The 16,423-nt window shown below is 40.5% G+C and overlaps 1 protein-coding gene across 1 annotated transcript in view; it reads right to left on the bottom strand.

Annotated features, from left to right (window-relative positions):
• The window catches only part of ablim2 (actin binding LIM protein family, member 2), a 206,714-nt gene that overhangs the window by 13,812 nt on the left and 176,479 nt on the right, over window positions 1-16,423 (bottom strand). Inside the window, exons 17-20 of the mRNA XM_037674776.1 lie at window positions 13,154-13,191; window positions 12,862-12,970; window positions 12,713-12,771; window positions 3,207-3,267 (exon numbers count right to left, since the gene is read on the bottom strand). Of these exons, the coding sequence (XP_037530704.1) occupies window positions 3,207-3,267; window positions 12,713-12,771; window positions 12,862-12,970; window positions 13,154-13,191 (267 nt within the window). The remainder of the gene's footprint in view (window positions 1-3,206; window positions 3,268-12,712; window positions 12,772-12,861; window positions 12,971-13,153; window positions 13,192-16,423) is intronic.

Below are 16,423 nucleotides of genomic sequence, written 5' to 3' on the forward strand. Positions count from 1 at the left end.
TGCGAATGACAAAGAAACTCTGACTCATCTTCACTATGCAGTTTGCCACTTGATTGACATACAGGTTAGCCTATCTGAGACCGACCTTTTCTGATACATAGGTCACCATGCATGCACAAACATCGGCATCCATGATTGACATACAGGGCAGCCAATCAGAGACCAGATCTTTTCTGACGCTTCGGTCACTACACATGCGCATTCAACCGCGCTAAAAACAAACGAGTTGGCTCGTAATAGCCTCCAGTTTATTTCTTCTAAACTAAACTCTAGAAAGTGTGTAAAATGAGTTGGGGAGCTGGACCAAGGAAGAAGCAAAAAACCTACCATTTCCATACGGAATGAGGGGGAGGACTTGTTTTTTTCACAATGTCATATTCAAAGTGCGTTTCACCGGAGCAGCATTTTCAGACTATATTCATAAATACTACGGCACCGACTTCCTCCTGAAAAGCAAGCTGAGAAAGAAAACGGTGACCTAAAATCCCAGTTTTGTAATGAACGTTTTTTGACTAAAATCCCAGTTATATGGACAGCAGTCATTTTTCTTACAGCTGACGACAGCAGCGAAACATCAGTCCGGGTGAGTCACTTTAATAATTGTTAAGCACAAGAAGTCTTTTCAAGACAGAGAGACATTATTCGTTGAACCAACTGACTCGTTGTTCAGAGACTTTATAAACAAACCAGAAATATTTTCTTCTATCAAAGCTCTCAGGTATCAAGAAATATGGTTACTGTTAAAAGCAGCTGCTGTCAGGGCTACATTTTCACATTTGTTCTCAAGTTCTCAGGTTATTTTTCAAACATGAAGCTATTCTTCTTGTTTCCTGTTCCTTTGTGTGAAGAACAGAAGCTATTGCTGTGTTTTGTTCATTCATTCAACTTTTACTTATTCAGGTTAGTCTCACTGAGTCACAAGGACTCATTTACAAGAGAGACCAGTTTTAGACAGACAACATATAAAATACAGTAAAATGCAATTAAAATAAAAGTAGGGTTATAAAACAATAAATCAAAATGCCATATAAAACGTGGTAAAAGACTAAAAACAAGAACGTAAAACATAAAAAGCAAACTTGATATGTTTATAAATAAGTATATGTTTTGTATCTTTATAGTAGGTAGATCACTTGGACGTGGTCATTTTAAAAGTAGCTCGCATGCTGAAAAAGTGTGGGCACTGCTGGTTTACATGAATCCCCCGAATCTACTCTAGTTACCATATCAGGTCATTAGTTGGCGCTGTGAATTTTGTACATTCACCTAATGTGCATGTGCGCTGCCTGGGACTGCTGTCTGTAAGGACTTTACTCTGGGCTGAATGCCCAGTTAACAACTTAACAACAAGTTAAAGCCAGATTTTGGATACGAATGGATGGATGCCAATCAGGATCGCTTCATCTAACAGTTAGACAGCGGTCGCTGAGCGAACCAGAACTGAGGAGGATGATGTCGGACTTCCCACTCTGGTAGTAATCAATAACTGTCAATGCTACAGCAGGTAAATCAACGATCTTAATAATGTTAGCTTGTGTTTACTTTGGTTACACAATAACCAACTGAGTTTTTATTTTTATTTTTCCTGCAAGGAAAAGCTATCCTCCCACCAGAGGCGGACCGATTCCAAAAGCGCCTCAGCCCGAAGCTCAGCAGTACAGGAAGACGTCAAAGAGAGAGATGTTTGATCAACTATTAACTTAAAATTCTCCTCCGTTCTTTTTTCCAATCCATTCAATGTATTAAGAAAAGGAGTGACAGCCTGTACAAGCCAGATAAACAACATGGCTCCACTAACCAGGATGAAAACAGAGAGGAAGAGTCCAGTTCATTAATGCAGTTTACAGTTTGGTTAATGTGTTTTTAATAGTGTGTTCAGTTTTATCAGTGTTTGTGTGACATATAGTTTGTGGTGTTGAATAAATAAATACAATTTAAACCTGACGTCTTCATGTTCAACTTTAATAACATGCGATATGTTTCATCAACAGTTTAAATCACATAACTTGAATTACATAATGCCCAAAAAGCTTCATTTAGCTCAGATAGCTTCATTACATAACATAAATACTGTTTATTATTGTTACTGTTATTATTTAGCACATTTAGTATGTTATCAATCAACCTTTATTTATACAGGTAAATCCCATTGAGCCTCGAGGACTCATTTACAAGAGAGACCTGATAATAGTTATAGTTATAGTCCTGCACGACGCGTGACATATATGCCTGCTTTGACAAGCTCGTTCAGCGATTTCGAACTGGGTCGGACTGGCATCTCTTCCCAACACAGATGTTGGTCACAGCAGCTACATTCCAGCATAGATTAACCATGAGACCCAAAATATATTCCATCAGTCATAGTACAGAAAGCAGTATGTTTTACTCTGCCGCCATTGTTGTTGATAGAAATGTGCCATTGGTCCACGCCTGAGTGAAATGCCTGTAGTGCGCATGTGCTTTAACACCTCTGCGGGAGCTGTGTACATAACAGCGGGCAGCTGCCTCGAAAACCTCCACTCTGAGAGGTGGGTTGAGAAACCTCTGGATTCAAAGAGGGGGGCTACTAGTGTTGTTTAAATGAACAGCTGAACCGCAGAGAGAAAGGAGCGGTTTCACTCAAAATACGCGCCGTGTAAACATCCCCTTTATTTTACTGTTTAACACACTGGTGGTAGGGTGGGTGGGGATCCCCCCTATGTGGAACACATGCTCCTCTGAGCGCGTGCTCTGTGGTGGTTCATTGGTTCGAATGTGACCTGTTCGGTAATTTCATTGGTCAAAAATTTTTTTGAACCTTTTTTATACAGGTAGTCTCATCCAAAGACATATATACTAGATGCCTCTTTGAGCAGGCTGGCCCGCTGCAGTGGTACGTCAGAGCGTCTGCCATTTTAAATGTGGTGGAACTGCTGCTCTTTTAATACAAATAAATGGACAGAACTTCATAAAGCACCGTTCTACAAAGTGTTTTAAGTTGATGCCTGTCATTCACACACAATAATATACTGTATGTGGAAAACAAACAGGCACCGAAGACAACATTTGTAACTTTTAGCATTAAAAATAAGCTAACTCACACTAATTGTGATAATGTTGTATTCAGAACTAACAAAAGCTACACTTACATGAGCTAAAAGCACCACAAAAACTGTATAATTTAAGGGAGAGCTAAAAATAAAAGAGCCTTAGCTGAACAGTCTCACCTCTCATGCACCCCCAGCTTTGGGAGTCTGGGTCCACTTCATCTTCGACCATCTCTGCAGCCTGCAGAATCACATAAAACAAACATAAATACCAATATTCCACTGCCAGGAACACTGCTTATTATTCTCAAAACCAGGGTTCATATCAAACTCATTATTTTTGTTTCTTAATTTAGTCACATTGTTGTTTTAAGGAGACCAGTGAGAGATAAAGATGTTTTTTTTTCTGGCAGTGAGTTTGTATCACTTCATTTAGAGAAAATAAAAGAAGAGGAGGAAATGAAACAGTCATAGGCATCGCAACTATTATATATGAAGGGGACGTGCTTTAAAATGAATTAAAGTAAGGAAATCTAGATTAAATGTTGCTTTTTTACACTAGTGCGTGTGCACACACATACTATAGTCCCCCCCTACACACACACACACACACACACACATTACAGATGCTTTTTTTTTTTTTCCCTTGTCCTGTCTGGCATTGTGACACTTGGAATTATTGTCTGAGTGTCAAAGTGATGCCCAACAGATTTACTTTCACAAGCAGAGCATTATGGCTGGCCTTAATGCTCCACTTGATATATAAATTATATTTTATTAGAATTTGCTTTGGGTTTGTTCCAGATTTAATGGACATGGGGACGGAAAACAAAGAAGATAAAGCAGAAAAGTGAGAGAAGAGTTAAAATGTAAAGAATGAGATATGAATAGAGGAGAGAGAGAGGGATAAAGAGAACACAAATCAACATCATTGAAGTCTGCCTCTAGACCTGCGGAAAGAGAAAAAAAAAAAAAAAAAACCCTGACAAAACCAAGAAACCACAACAACAAACAACATATATAATGATAGTTATAACATCATTAGAAAGTATTTTATACAGTACATGGTAATACAATATATATTTGATGGCCACCACAACCCAACTGAGTGTGTATCTGATAAACACCTGAATCTAAACACCTGTGTGACCATGCTTATCACTATAAGGTTTCTCATAAAAATGTTCAGTAGTGGATGTGGGGACCCATAAACCCGTCCCCACAGGACACGAAGGTAACACAGGGAAGCCCGGAACCACAGACACACAGCGGCCCCCAAGCCCGGAACTCCGGTAGTCCCCCAACAGGGACACCCACACCCCCCAGAGAGAGAAGCAAAGGGAAGCCCCGGGTGATCCCCAGCAACCACAATGCAGAAACCCCCAGGAGGCCGTAGCGACGAGTCAACAGGCCCCGCCGGCAACCTGCCCCTCCAGAGTGGATCCGGCCATGGACACCAAGCCCCGAGTCCCGAGGTCATACCACCCCCCAACAGAGGCCCGACAGAGCCAGGGCACCCAGGCCCCCGCAGGCAGCCACCAGGGCGGGTCTGCACACACCCCACCACCCAGCCCCAGCTGCTGAGAGCCACCAATGCACCGGCGGCAGGGGGGCCCACCACCGGGGGGGGGGGGAGCACGATCCACCAAATGGGGGGCCAAAACTGGTCCAAGAGAGGGGGGCCACCCAAAACCCAACCTGAGACAAACAGGCACACAGAGACAGCCCGACAGAGCCTCTGTTGGGCCGTCCATGCGCCCACCTGCCCAACAGTGACCGCAAGCCGGCCCCAGGCCGGGTGCCACAGCAGCAGGGAGCAGCAGCTGAGGAAGACCGGCCCAGCGCACCAATGCATCCCTAAAGCCACACACCACAGGCCCGGAGAAGCCCCGGCATGCCACCCATGCCCCCCCCCCCACACACACACACACAGCACCCCGCACTGTGAATGTCACATCAGGGCGACCAGCCAGCACTTCGTCGAAGTGAAGCCAAGCCCCCGACCGTTGCCATGCACTACCAACGACCACACACACACAACCACAGCTGACCTCCCACCAGAACCCGGCAGCCACCCCAGCCAAAGTGCTGGCCATCAGAACCAGGAACCCTGATAGGAGGATGCTTGAGGGGAGTGCTATGTCTGTAGCATGTTATCTCAGCAGTAACTGTGACGCTGTAAGACGCTGCAGGTGTGAGAGACGCTGTGTGTTCAGGTGCATTAAAGTTGAAATGTCTTTAAAACCCCACACCTTATTGTCCTCAAGCTTCGTGAGAAACATCCTTTTGTTGAACACAAGTAAAAAAGTCTAGTGGTGATGTTTCTTTATTTCTCCATAAACACAAATAGTGCAGATCTGAGGCTGTGTGTTAAAGTGCATTAAAGCTGAAATGTCTTTAAAACCCACAGCCAAATTTACACAAACTTAATGAGAAACGTGCTTTAAAATGAATTAAAGTAAGGAAATCTAGATTAAATGTTGCTTTTTTATACACTGGTGCGTGTGCACACACACACACTATAGTGTCTCCCCCCCACACACACACACACACACACACACATTACAGATGCTTTTGACGCCCATGGAAACAGTCATGTTTACATAATGAGTTGGACGCAAACTTATTTCTATTTATCTGAGGAGCAGACTGAGCAAGCATGAAGGTGACAGTGGAAAGGAAAACCTCCCTCATGAGGAAGAAACCTTTAGCAGAACCAAGCTCAGGACAAGAGGACATCTGCTTCGACCGGTTGGGTTTGGTAGGAACAGATACACAATGGCAGGTCCAGAATCACATATTAAGATACAGTAGAAATAGTATCAAATGAAAACTATTAAATTTTAACAATTCATTTAAGGAAATGAGGTCAATTTGTCCTCCAGTGGTCTAAGCTTAAGAGAGCATAACAAGCTGACCCTAACTATTTTTTTTAAAAAGGAAAGTCTTAAAACTGGACAATGTGTCTGCCTCATGGACAGAATCTGGAAGTTGGTTCCACAAGATAACTTGATAACTGAAAGATCTGCCTCCCATTCTGCTTTTGTAAATTCTAGGAACCGCAAGTAAACCTGCAGTCTGAGAGCGAAGTGCTCTGTTAGGAAAATATGGAACAACAAGATCTCAAACATAAGATGGAGCTAGGTTGTTGAGAGCTTTGTAGGTTAGAAGTAAGATTTTGAATTCTATTCTGGATTTGACAGGGAGCCAATGGAGAGAAGCTAAAACTGGAGAGATATGATCTCTCCTACTAACTCAAGTTAAGACTCTGGCAGCAGCATTATGGATAAACTGAAGAATTTTTAAAGAAGTATTTGGACACTCAGATAATAAACCATTGCAATAGTCCAGTCTAGACGTGACAAATGCATGGACCAGTTATTCTGCATCATTTTTAAATAAGATGTTTATTTATTTATTTTTTATCTCTGGCTCTTGCTCGAGGTGGCTGCTTGCCTTTCTTCTCTCGTTTTTTTCCTTCCCCTTGCTTTGTTCTTTGTGTGTCTGAAGCACCTGGTACACATCTCCCAACATAAATTAAGCTTATGGATCTGGTATCCTGGACGTTCAACGCTATCAACAAGATTTTCTAAAAAAATACGACAAGGTCCTGGAGAACCTGCTTGTCCAGCTGAGACACATGCAGTAGACTCGGTTCGGTTCGGGACCAATATTCATGAGCTTTTGTTTACATTTGAGCTGGTGAGTTTGCATTCACACTGCACTGTGCAGTCGAGTCAACCTGTTGAACCAACCTATTCCCCCGCTCGCCTGTGGGGGCGCTGCACCAAGAACTACTGAAAGAAACGACACAAAAACCTCTGAAGACACGTCTTCTTCTTCTTCTGGAAATAAAAATAAAAACGAAGTGGCATCAAGTTTTAGCAGTTTTAGGAGTTATATTTTGTCATTTTTCAAAAATGGACTTAGCATGAGCAGAAGATGAGACAGAAGACCATGGAGAATATTGTTTTTCCACACAAGGCAGCTGACGGCTCCATATAAGGTCAGAGCAATGCGTATTTGTTTGTCCTGCGGAACGGGGCTCGGTCTGTTTACATTCACACTGTACTCGAACCGCGCTGGAGTTCTCTTCTACCGGACCGAGACCTAGGTTTTAGCCCGGGCCAGAATTCGCCTTTTTGTTCCGTGACAGAGTTAGATGGCGCGTTCACACCTCCCTAAACGAACCAGACTTTCTAGGAAAATGAGCTAGAGTTCGATTAAATTGGACTAAACAGGGCTGGTGTGAATTCACCCTCACTAACAGGGATTTAGTGGAAAGAGATCGGATCTTCAATAGTCCCCATTTAATGATTTTATTATTTTGTTCTGGTAAAGTAGTTGTGTTTAATTTAACAAGATTTTTATGGTTAATATTTTTAAAGATGATTTTTGGTTTATTTGATTTGAGCTGTGGGCAAGTTGACATTGTTTCAATGTGGTATTGGGTGGGTAACGAAAAAGCAGCGGAGAAGTGTGGAAGACTACATCTCTGCTTCCCGGACTGATTTCTAGACTGGACCGTTAATTGTCAACAAACTGGATGTCCAACTGAACCAGCTAAGTTTTTAGAGAGAATATCCTGATGCATGCTCAATAATCCAGGTAGAAAAATCTAAAAATGTTAAATCTGTTCCTCTGGACATTCAAAAAACAAAACAAAGCAAAACAACAACAAAATCTAGAAACGTTTCATCTTTCATCCGAAAGACTTCCTCAGTCTGAGGTACTGTATTCATTAATAACTGCTTATTATGCATTAATTAAGGGTGACAGAGACAAAACTGACCAGTTTCTTGCCAAATTGTGAGCCAAGTCTGTTGACCTATAAATACAGGCCTCCCATGCAAAATAAATATGTGATCTTAATGGGATTTGCCTGGTTAAATAAAGGTTAATAAATAAATATTTCATCTAGAGTTGTTATATTAAACATTTCGGACCAAGTTACTACCTTGTAAGCACAATAAGCATTTGTAAACCTATTTCTTTAGCATATAATATTGTATTTTATCACTGCATTATCAGTATCTACAACTAATATTTTATCCTAAAAAATAGGTTTACAAATGCTTATTGTGCTTACAAGGTAGGAACTTAGTCTGAAATGTTTAATATAACAACTATAGATGAAATACATAGGTGGCAGATTTGTCTCACGATTTGACAAGAAACTGGTCAGTTTAGTCTCTGTCACCCTTAATTAATGCATAATAAGCTGTTATTAATGGTTTATAATGTGTGTATAGAGGAATTAATAATGTATCTATAAACTATTTATTAGCCATCTATAAGTGGTGGCAAAATGACTACTTTCTGCAAGTTTCAATAAAGTTCATCCAGTGGTTCCTGAATGTGAGGTTTACTCGAACATCACATGGTTTACATGACAACATTTCAATAAAAACGCTCACTCAGTGAGCAGCCTTTAGATTGTATTGTCAATGATCCTCATTTACAACCACAACAAATATACACTTGTCTGTAAAACTGACTAAATGATCATCAGTTTTGTGTTTTATAGGGTCACTTGGCTGTGGTGGCCATCTTGACTTAGCTTGGCTGCAAATCTTAAACATTTGTTGAGGTACATCAAATGATTTTTTTCTGGCTGCTCCCTCCTTCAGGGGTCGCCACAGCAAACCAACTCGCACGAAGAAGGCGATAGTTTTTACTCTGTATGTCCTTCCTGACACAACCGCAGACCACAGAGCTACCACAGCCCTCTGTGTGGAGCAGAGAGCTGCTGTCTAGGGTGCCCGGGGGAGCAAATGGTGGGGGTTAAGGGCCTTGCTCAAGGGCCCAGAGTGGGGCAAATGAGGGTGGAGACAGGTGTGGGAGCTCCACCTATCCCACCCACGTTTTGATGTTGTCGATTCGGAGAGTTGAACTGGCACATGCTCGTCTTCTGTAACCTCTGCACCACCACTCCCCCTTGAGGTTCGTCGAATGCTAATTTCCTCAAAAGTTTATTAAAACATGTCCAGTGTCTTATGAGATATTTTGGTAACAGACAGACACACAAACACTCACTTATGGCGGTATACAAAGGTCACATAGAAGCAACATACTGTAAACTAAAGAAATTGAATTTCCTGTGAAAAAGTAGTGTGAATGCTTATTGCAGATGAACTTGCTGAGAAACAGCTGAAAGTGGCTAAAAAACATCCTAAAATGTAGCTGAAATAGATGAATAAGCCTAAATTAGCAGAAGGGAAGTCTGAAATTATCATTGATGTATGTTCCCATACAATGACAAAATTAGTTCTCTACATTTAACCCATCACACCTGGGCTACACCCAGGTGGAGCAGTGGTCAGCTATGTAAGCACCCCGGGAGCAATTAGGGATTACGTACTCTCTGCCGTAAACGTTGCACTGCCATATAAGTCGCATCAGTCCAAATATGTCTAATAAAGTGGAAGAAAACATAAATATGTCGCTTCGCCGTTTATGTCGCATCTATTATGTGTCACTGCTGACGTGTCACATTTGTTATTCGTCATCGCTGACCACCTGGAAATGTGGGCCAGTGTTGTGCCAAACAATGATTGGCTGCCAAATGGTGGCTGTGGGAGTGTGCAAGGGAGGACTTTAACAAGAATTTAACAAGATGAACACAAAAACAATTATTTGTTTGCTCAAAATTATAGTAAATGTGTGTCTTAGTCTAACTTTTTCTTAATAAATGCACTTTGGTGGTCAAATTAGCTGCATTTCGCCTAACCCTAACATTAACCCTGCAGCTGATTTGACATTTGCTCCAGGAGTTCCAGAGCAAGACCAAGGGGTCTTGCTATGGCAAGCCAAGTGTCTCAATATTAGCCACTTTTACCTATTAATGATACACTTGGCTTGCCATATTACTCAAGTGCCCTCTAGTGGCTGAAAATGGTAGTGTTCAATGTTTTCCATGTCAGCATGAATGAAATCATCAGATCTCAGCCAAAAATTGGGTAATAAATATGGGGAAAAAAACGTATATTAGTCGCTCCGGTGTATAAGTTGCAGGCGTGCTAATTTATGAAAAAGGTGCGACTTGTATGGCAAAAAATACGGTAGGTGTCTTGCTCAGGGACATCATACATGTGGGAATGGCTGGAAGTCAAACTGCAACTTTATGGTCCCCCGTTCGGCTGTCCTACCTCTACCCCATCAGACAGAACACATATTTGCTGAATTAGCTTTAAATAAGCAGAAATGAGCACAAAAAACAGGAAATTAGCTAAAAGAAAGCTGAAATTAGCACAAAGAATTAGCTGAAAAGGAGAAAGCAGAAAGAACACATTTGTCCAATTATGCTGAAAGAAGCAGAAATTAGCACAAAAAAGTGGAAATTATCTGAAAGAAGATGAAATGAGCAAAAAAACTGCTTAAAAGCAGCATAAACAGCAGAAAGAAGCTTAAATTACCAGAAGGAAGTGTAAGGAGCATTTTCACTGAATTAGGATGAAAAAAGTTGAAATGAATGTAAAAAATATGGAATTAGCTGAAAAAGCTAAAATTAGCATAAAACAGCTAAACAGTAGCTGAAATAGCAGAAAACGCTGAAACTTGCAGAAATAAGCTGAAATGAACTGAAATAAGTTAGAAGAAGCACAAAAATATTGTAGTTAGCAGAAAGAATCCGAATGGAGCACAAAACATCTGAAAATACAGCTGAAATTAGCTGAAAGTAGCTGAAAAAAGGAGCAATAAAAGGTTGTAAACAGATCTAAATATATAAAGGATGTAAAATTAGCTCAATTCATTTTCTTTGTAAAAAAAAAAAAGGCAGAACAGGCTAAATATTTCAAATGTTAAAGTTGCACCAATCGGCCAATCTCTAAACTCTGCATTTTAGCCAAGGTTCTAGAAAAACTGATAAACTCTCAAATCAAAAATTACCTGGACTCATTTAACATCTTACCTCCACATCAATCTGGTTTCAGGAAACAACACAGCACAACCACTGCTTCACTGAAGGTTCTTAATGACATCGTTGAAGCACTGGATGCTAAGGATTATTGTGCTACACTTTTCTTAGACCTGTCTAAAGCTTTTGACACTGTGGATCATAACATCTTGTGTCATAAACTCTCAGAAATTGGTTTCTCAGAACACACCATTGGTTGGTTCTCTAACTATCTTTCAGACCGGAGGCAATGTGTTCAACATAATGGTACTTCCTCCAGTTATTTAACAGTCAACAATGGTGTACCACAAGGCTCAGTCTTAGGACCCACCCTCTTTACAATCTACACATAATATAGGTAAAAACATCCCTAATGCATCCATACAATTCTATGCTGATGACACAGTTGTTTATTGTCGAGCTAAAACAGTTGCTAAGGCTTTCCAGCTTTTGAAATCTGCATTCAACAACATCCAGACAGATTTGTTCCGCCTCAAACTTGTCCTAAATGCCGACAAAACCAAAGGGATGCTTTTTTCAAATAGGAAGTTGGTCCCAGCAGTTCTTCCTCCGATTTTATCTTCAAATGGCGTCCCCATTGAGTTTATCCTGATGCATGCTCAATAATTGAGTTTGTCCCCATTGAGTTTGTTAATTCCTATAAATATTTGGGTATCTTGGTCGACTCACATCTCTCTTTTAAGCTCCATGTGGAAAACTTGGTAAAGAAACTGAAAGTTAAACTGGGTTTCTTTTTCAGAAATAGATCCTGTCTAACCCTGAATGCTAGGAAACACCTTGTATCGGTGAATTTCCTTCCCTCCATTGATTACGGTGACATTATTTACATGAACGCTCCTACAAGAACCCTGCAGATGTTGGATGCTGTCTATCATGGTGCACTAAGATTCATAACTGGCTGTGATTATCGTACCCACCACTGCACCCTGTATTCACTGGTTAACTGGACATCATTAACTTCACGCAGACTCTCCCACTGGTACATTTTCATCTTTAAATCACTTCTTGGTCTGCTGCCTTCATACATCTCCTCCTACATGTCTCTGCGTGAGTGCAGCTACGGCGTGCGCTCTCAGGACATTATTACCTGCAGTGTTCCCTCAATGAGGACTGAACTAGGCAAGAGGGCCTTCTCCTACTCCGCTCCTGTTTCCTGGAATACCTTAAAAAATAATTGAAGCTCTCGACCTTGACCTCTTTAAGTGGCTTTAAGAATCTGTTGGACTCCTGGCAGGGACCAATGCAGACATGTTCCTGTTTTTGGTTTTCTACATTCGCCTTAGAATCTAGCTGTTTTTTTGTTACCTTTTTCTTTTAGCCATCCTATTTGTTAAAAAAAAAAAAACTGTAGTATGACTTTTTATAACTGTTTATTGTCGCTGTTGTCCATTGTTGTCATCATTCATTGTTGAAATCAGGTCTCTCTTGTAAATGAGTCCTCGAGGCTCAATGGGATTTACCTGTCTAAATAAAGGTTGAATGAATGAATGCACCAATACCAAAAGTCATAGCAGGATCGTCCTGAATGAGCTGAACGTTTTGATTTATGATTTGTTGAAATGACTGAAAAACTGTGGGACGAGAAATGCACCTAAAAAAGTACAAAAGTAAAATGGATCACAATAGTGTGACTGCTTCATAAACATTCACACTATTAAGTAATTTGTTCTCAGACTTCAGTCAAAACATTTTTAACATCTGACGTTACATTATTTGGCTGTTCTGCCAAAGGTCTGGGACTGTTTGAGGTTCTTGTCATGGTGCTCACCTTGTAGATGCCGTTCCTTCCATAGCCTGGTAAAGAAGCAGACTTATTGTAGGGGAAATCTGCAGAGATGCAAACAACATTTACCAGGAGTTTCATTTCACCCATTGTGGTTATTCAGTATCTAGGAGAGGTTAGGAAAGTCTCCTCACTTGGCTGTGATGTGTCAGTGGGCAGACTGCAGGTGGATTTGCGCGGATCCAGGTCCTCTGGAGCCATATGACCATCAATCTCACCTTTTAAGATCATCCAAGTTGTCCTCTAGATGGAGAGAGATGGAAAGAAGAGAAAGAGGACACAGAATAATGGCAAAAGGTAGTAGATGATGTTGAAGTATGAATTAGTTCATTAGTGGATGAATGTTCAGCATTTGTAGAGTTTAAGAAAATGATTTGAAAGAATAAAGACAGATCATATAAAAACAGAGTTTACACACAGACCTACCTTGCTATCCTCACCATCCTGCCAGGATGTTCTAGAAGCTGTAAAAGAGTCAGATGTTACTGGATGTCACAGTTAACTGAGTCGCCTCACTGAACTGCAGTATGAACTCTAATTCACTCTGGAGCATGACATCATCACCTGGAGACAGCATCTGGAGGGAGTGCCACATGCACCAAAACCACCTCCACAGGTATTACTGTGGTGTCTGAAGGTAAATCTACAAAATCTACCTTAAGAGACCAATCCGTTGGTCATAAGAGCCGGATATGTAAAATCTAAATTACTATAAAATCTGTATTTATTATCCCGTCAGTGTGTTTTCTAAAAGCCTGATTTCATTGAACTCAGCATTGCTATATATAAGTGTATGTGTGTGTGTGTGTGTGTGTGTGTGTGGGGGGGGGGGGGGGGGGGGGGGGTGACAAGCTTTACCATATATTATCCTTAGTGCTTTGAAAAAGTATATATACCTCTTGAATTGATAGTGGATTGTTCAAGGATTAGGATATTGTTTTATAATCTGACTCTGCTTTAAGTTTTTCACAAACTATCTCTGGCTCGTCTTAGTGTTCCTTGGGCTTCATGGTGCTGTTTGGTAGTTAATGTTTTGTAACAAATCTCTGAGGTCTCCACAAAACATCTGGATTCTTATTAATGTTAATTTACACACAGGTAGACTTGATTTACTAATTAGAGGACTTCTGAAGTCCTTTGTTGTATTTGCTGTATTTAAGTGAATTTGGGAGCTGAACACAAAATGCATGCCACTTATTTCAGACTTTTATTTGTAAAACTTTAAGGTGAAGGGAAAAGCTTTCATTTTTTTAATCCTCGGTTTTAGGAAAGTTTGGGAGTTTTCTAGAATGCAACTAAAACATTCACTGATACCAGCCTGCCTTCAGTATATTTAGCGCAGAATTCTGTTTTGTTCCCCAGCTGACACTTGATGGCAACTCTAATGATTCATATTGTTATTTACTAGGTGCAGTCAGTATATGCCGCTGATTGTGTAGATACTATTCTCATACAAAGACTATGGTGAAAGTGTTGTACTGCACTAAAGGCTGAGTTTTGTAGTTCAGAAAAGGATTGGGAGTTACAGGCAGCACACTTCTTTGCACTGAACCTTCACAGCTGTCAACAAGTAAACCCTATCACATTCTCAGAGCAGGACACTAATGTGTGAGGACTTCACACATTAGGGTGAAGGCCGAGTCCATGGAGGCACATTTGGTGGGTAGCCGGGCTCAGACTAGAGTCTAATTTGGGCAAAAGGGCATGGCGCTCACGGGGGAGGAGGGGGAGACACCTCTGTTTCGCATGCTAGCTTAGCGCTGCGTTAGTGCTGGCAGCTGTGACTGGGTGGGGTGTTAGGATGTGTGAGAGAAGCAGAGCACTATGTCTGTAGCATCTTAGCTAATGCGTCTGTATTGCACGCCACTAACTTGGCACTATGTTAGTTCAAACAGTTTTTGATGCTGGGGGTGGGGGGGTGGGGGTGCTCCTTGTGAGTTGTTGGTCAGACTACTTCTTGTTGCTCTAAAATAGTTATTGAATCAAGTGTTTACTTATGTAGGTACAAGTAGATGTTTAACAACTCTTTAAAATACACCAGAATGCAGGAAATGACATATACTTTATTAAAATTTTTATGGGGGAGGACACCCAGACACCCTCCCCCCCCATTACAAATGTTACTGATGCCGATGAAATGGACCTCCATTCTGTTTTGTTTTTTCAACACAATGGTATGACTGGTTGCCGGGCCTTCAGTGCCTTCATAAAAGGCCCAAAAATCCACCATGCATAAAATGATGCATTTACATTTTTAACAGAATAACTAATTTATCTACAGTAAAATAAATACAGTATTTTCAATGTAGTTTTTACTATTTTTGTTCATTTCTGTTTTATTTACTACTTTGCAGTTGAGCATGATTTTCTTCTTATTTATTATGAAAACTCAGTTATCCAATCAGATTATTTAAAATTATTGTCTCCAGGCAGAAACAGAAGGAGCTCTCATTGGTCAGAACTTTGTCAGGAGAGAAGGCTGGAGAAGTTTCATGTGTAATTGATAGGATTTTTTTTTTTTTTATCAACCAGATTGCTGATATAGAATGGGTGGGAACAAAACATGGGTCTCAAGACTTTGGGAAGACCTTGCAAAGATTTTTATTATTATTTTTTTGACCATGTGAAGATTTGTGATGCATTCAGTTCCTACATGTAAATTCAAAAATCCACACAGAAATTGTACTTACTCTAAAAAAAAAAAAAAAAGAAAGTTAAAAATCAATGTACAATATTACAGTTGTATTTTGGTCTACCGTACTTTCTGGACTATAAGCCGCTACATTTTTCACAGGCATTGAACCCTGCGGCTTATACAATGCTGTGGCTAATTTATGGATTTCTTTTTTTTTTTTTTTAAAGGGCTAACAAGCGTCCTGCTGCCAAAAACATTTAGCTTTGTCACACCCGGGTGCTCACATATGCTCACATATCTGCCCAATACACGTCTCTCTTGGGGCGTGGGTCATTGTGACTTTGGCCCCATTTAAACGGACACGGCAGGGGAAAATGTAGGGTTTTTTTTTTTTCAGATATTGATTCGAGGAAAAAAAATCTGCATCGGCACGGGCAGCATTTGCTGTTTACATGAAAGCAGGACACCCCCCAAGTCTGCTGTAGTTGCCATGCCAGGTCATGAGTTGGTGCTGTGAATTTTATACATTTATCTAATGCGCATGTGCGCTGCCTGGGACTGCTCTCAATAAGGACTTTCCAGTTCAGGAATAAGTACTGGTGACCATACAACAGGGACAAAAGTTTAAAAATGACCAATTCTAATGGCATTTTGGGAAACTTCCTAGCTTTCATTAAAAGGGGATTTGTAAAAATAGTTAGATAAATATTTAAAATATTTATACACATGATTGCAATGTGGAATGAAACAAATTCTGCCAAAATAATGTATTTAAAGATGCTTTAATGGAAGATAAAAACACTATCAGGAACCAAATGACTGCAAATTTCTGATGACCAGGCTGCTGCTGGCCAGCTTGTAAATCTGTGCACATGTGCATGCAAAGTTTATTAACTTCTCATGTTTGATAGGATGACAGCAGTGAAACAAGTTGTACCTCCAGTGTTCGTGCATTAAGGTGCCTCCAATACAGGTCCTTCTCAAAAAATTAGCATATTGTGATAAAGGTCATTATTTTCCATAATGTAATGATAAAAATGAAACTTTCATATATTTCAGAT

The sequence above is a fragment of the Nematolebias whitei genome, chromosome 1, assembly GCF_014905685.2.
Source record: "Nematolebias whitei isolate Nwh7 chromosome 1, NemWhi1, whole genome shotgun sequence".
Lineage (NCBI taxonomy): Eukaryota > Metazoa > Chordata > Actinopteri > Cyprinodontiformes > Rivulidae > Nematolebias > Nematolebias whitei.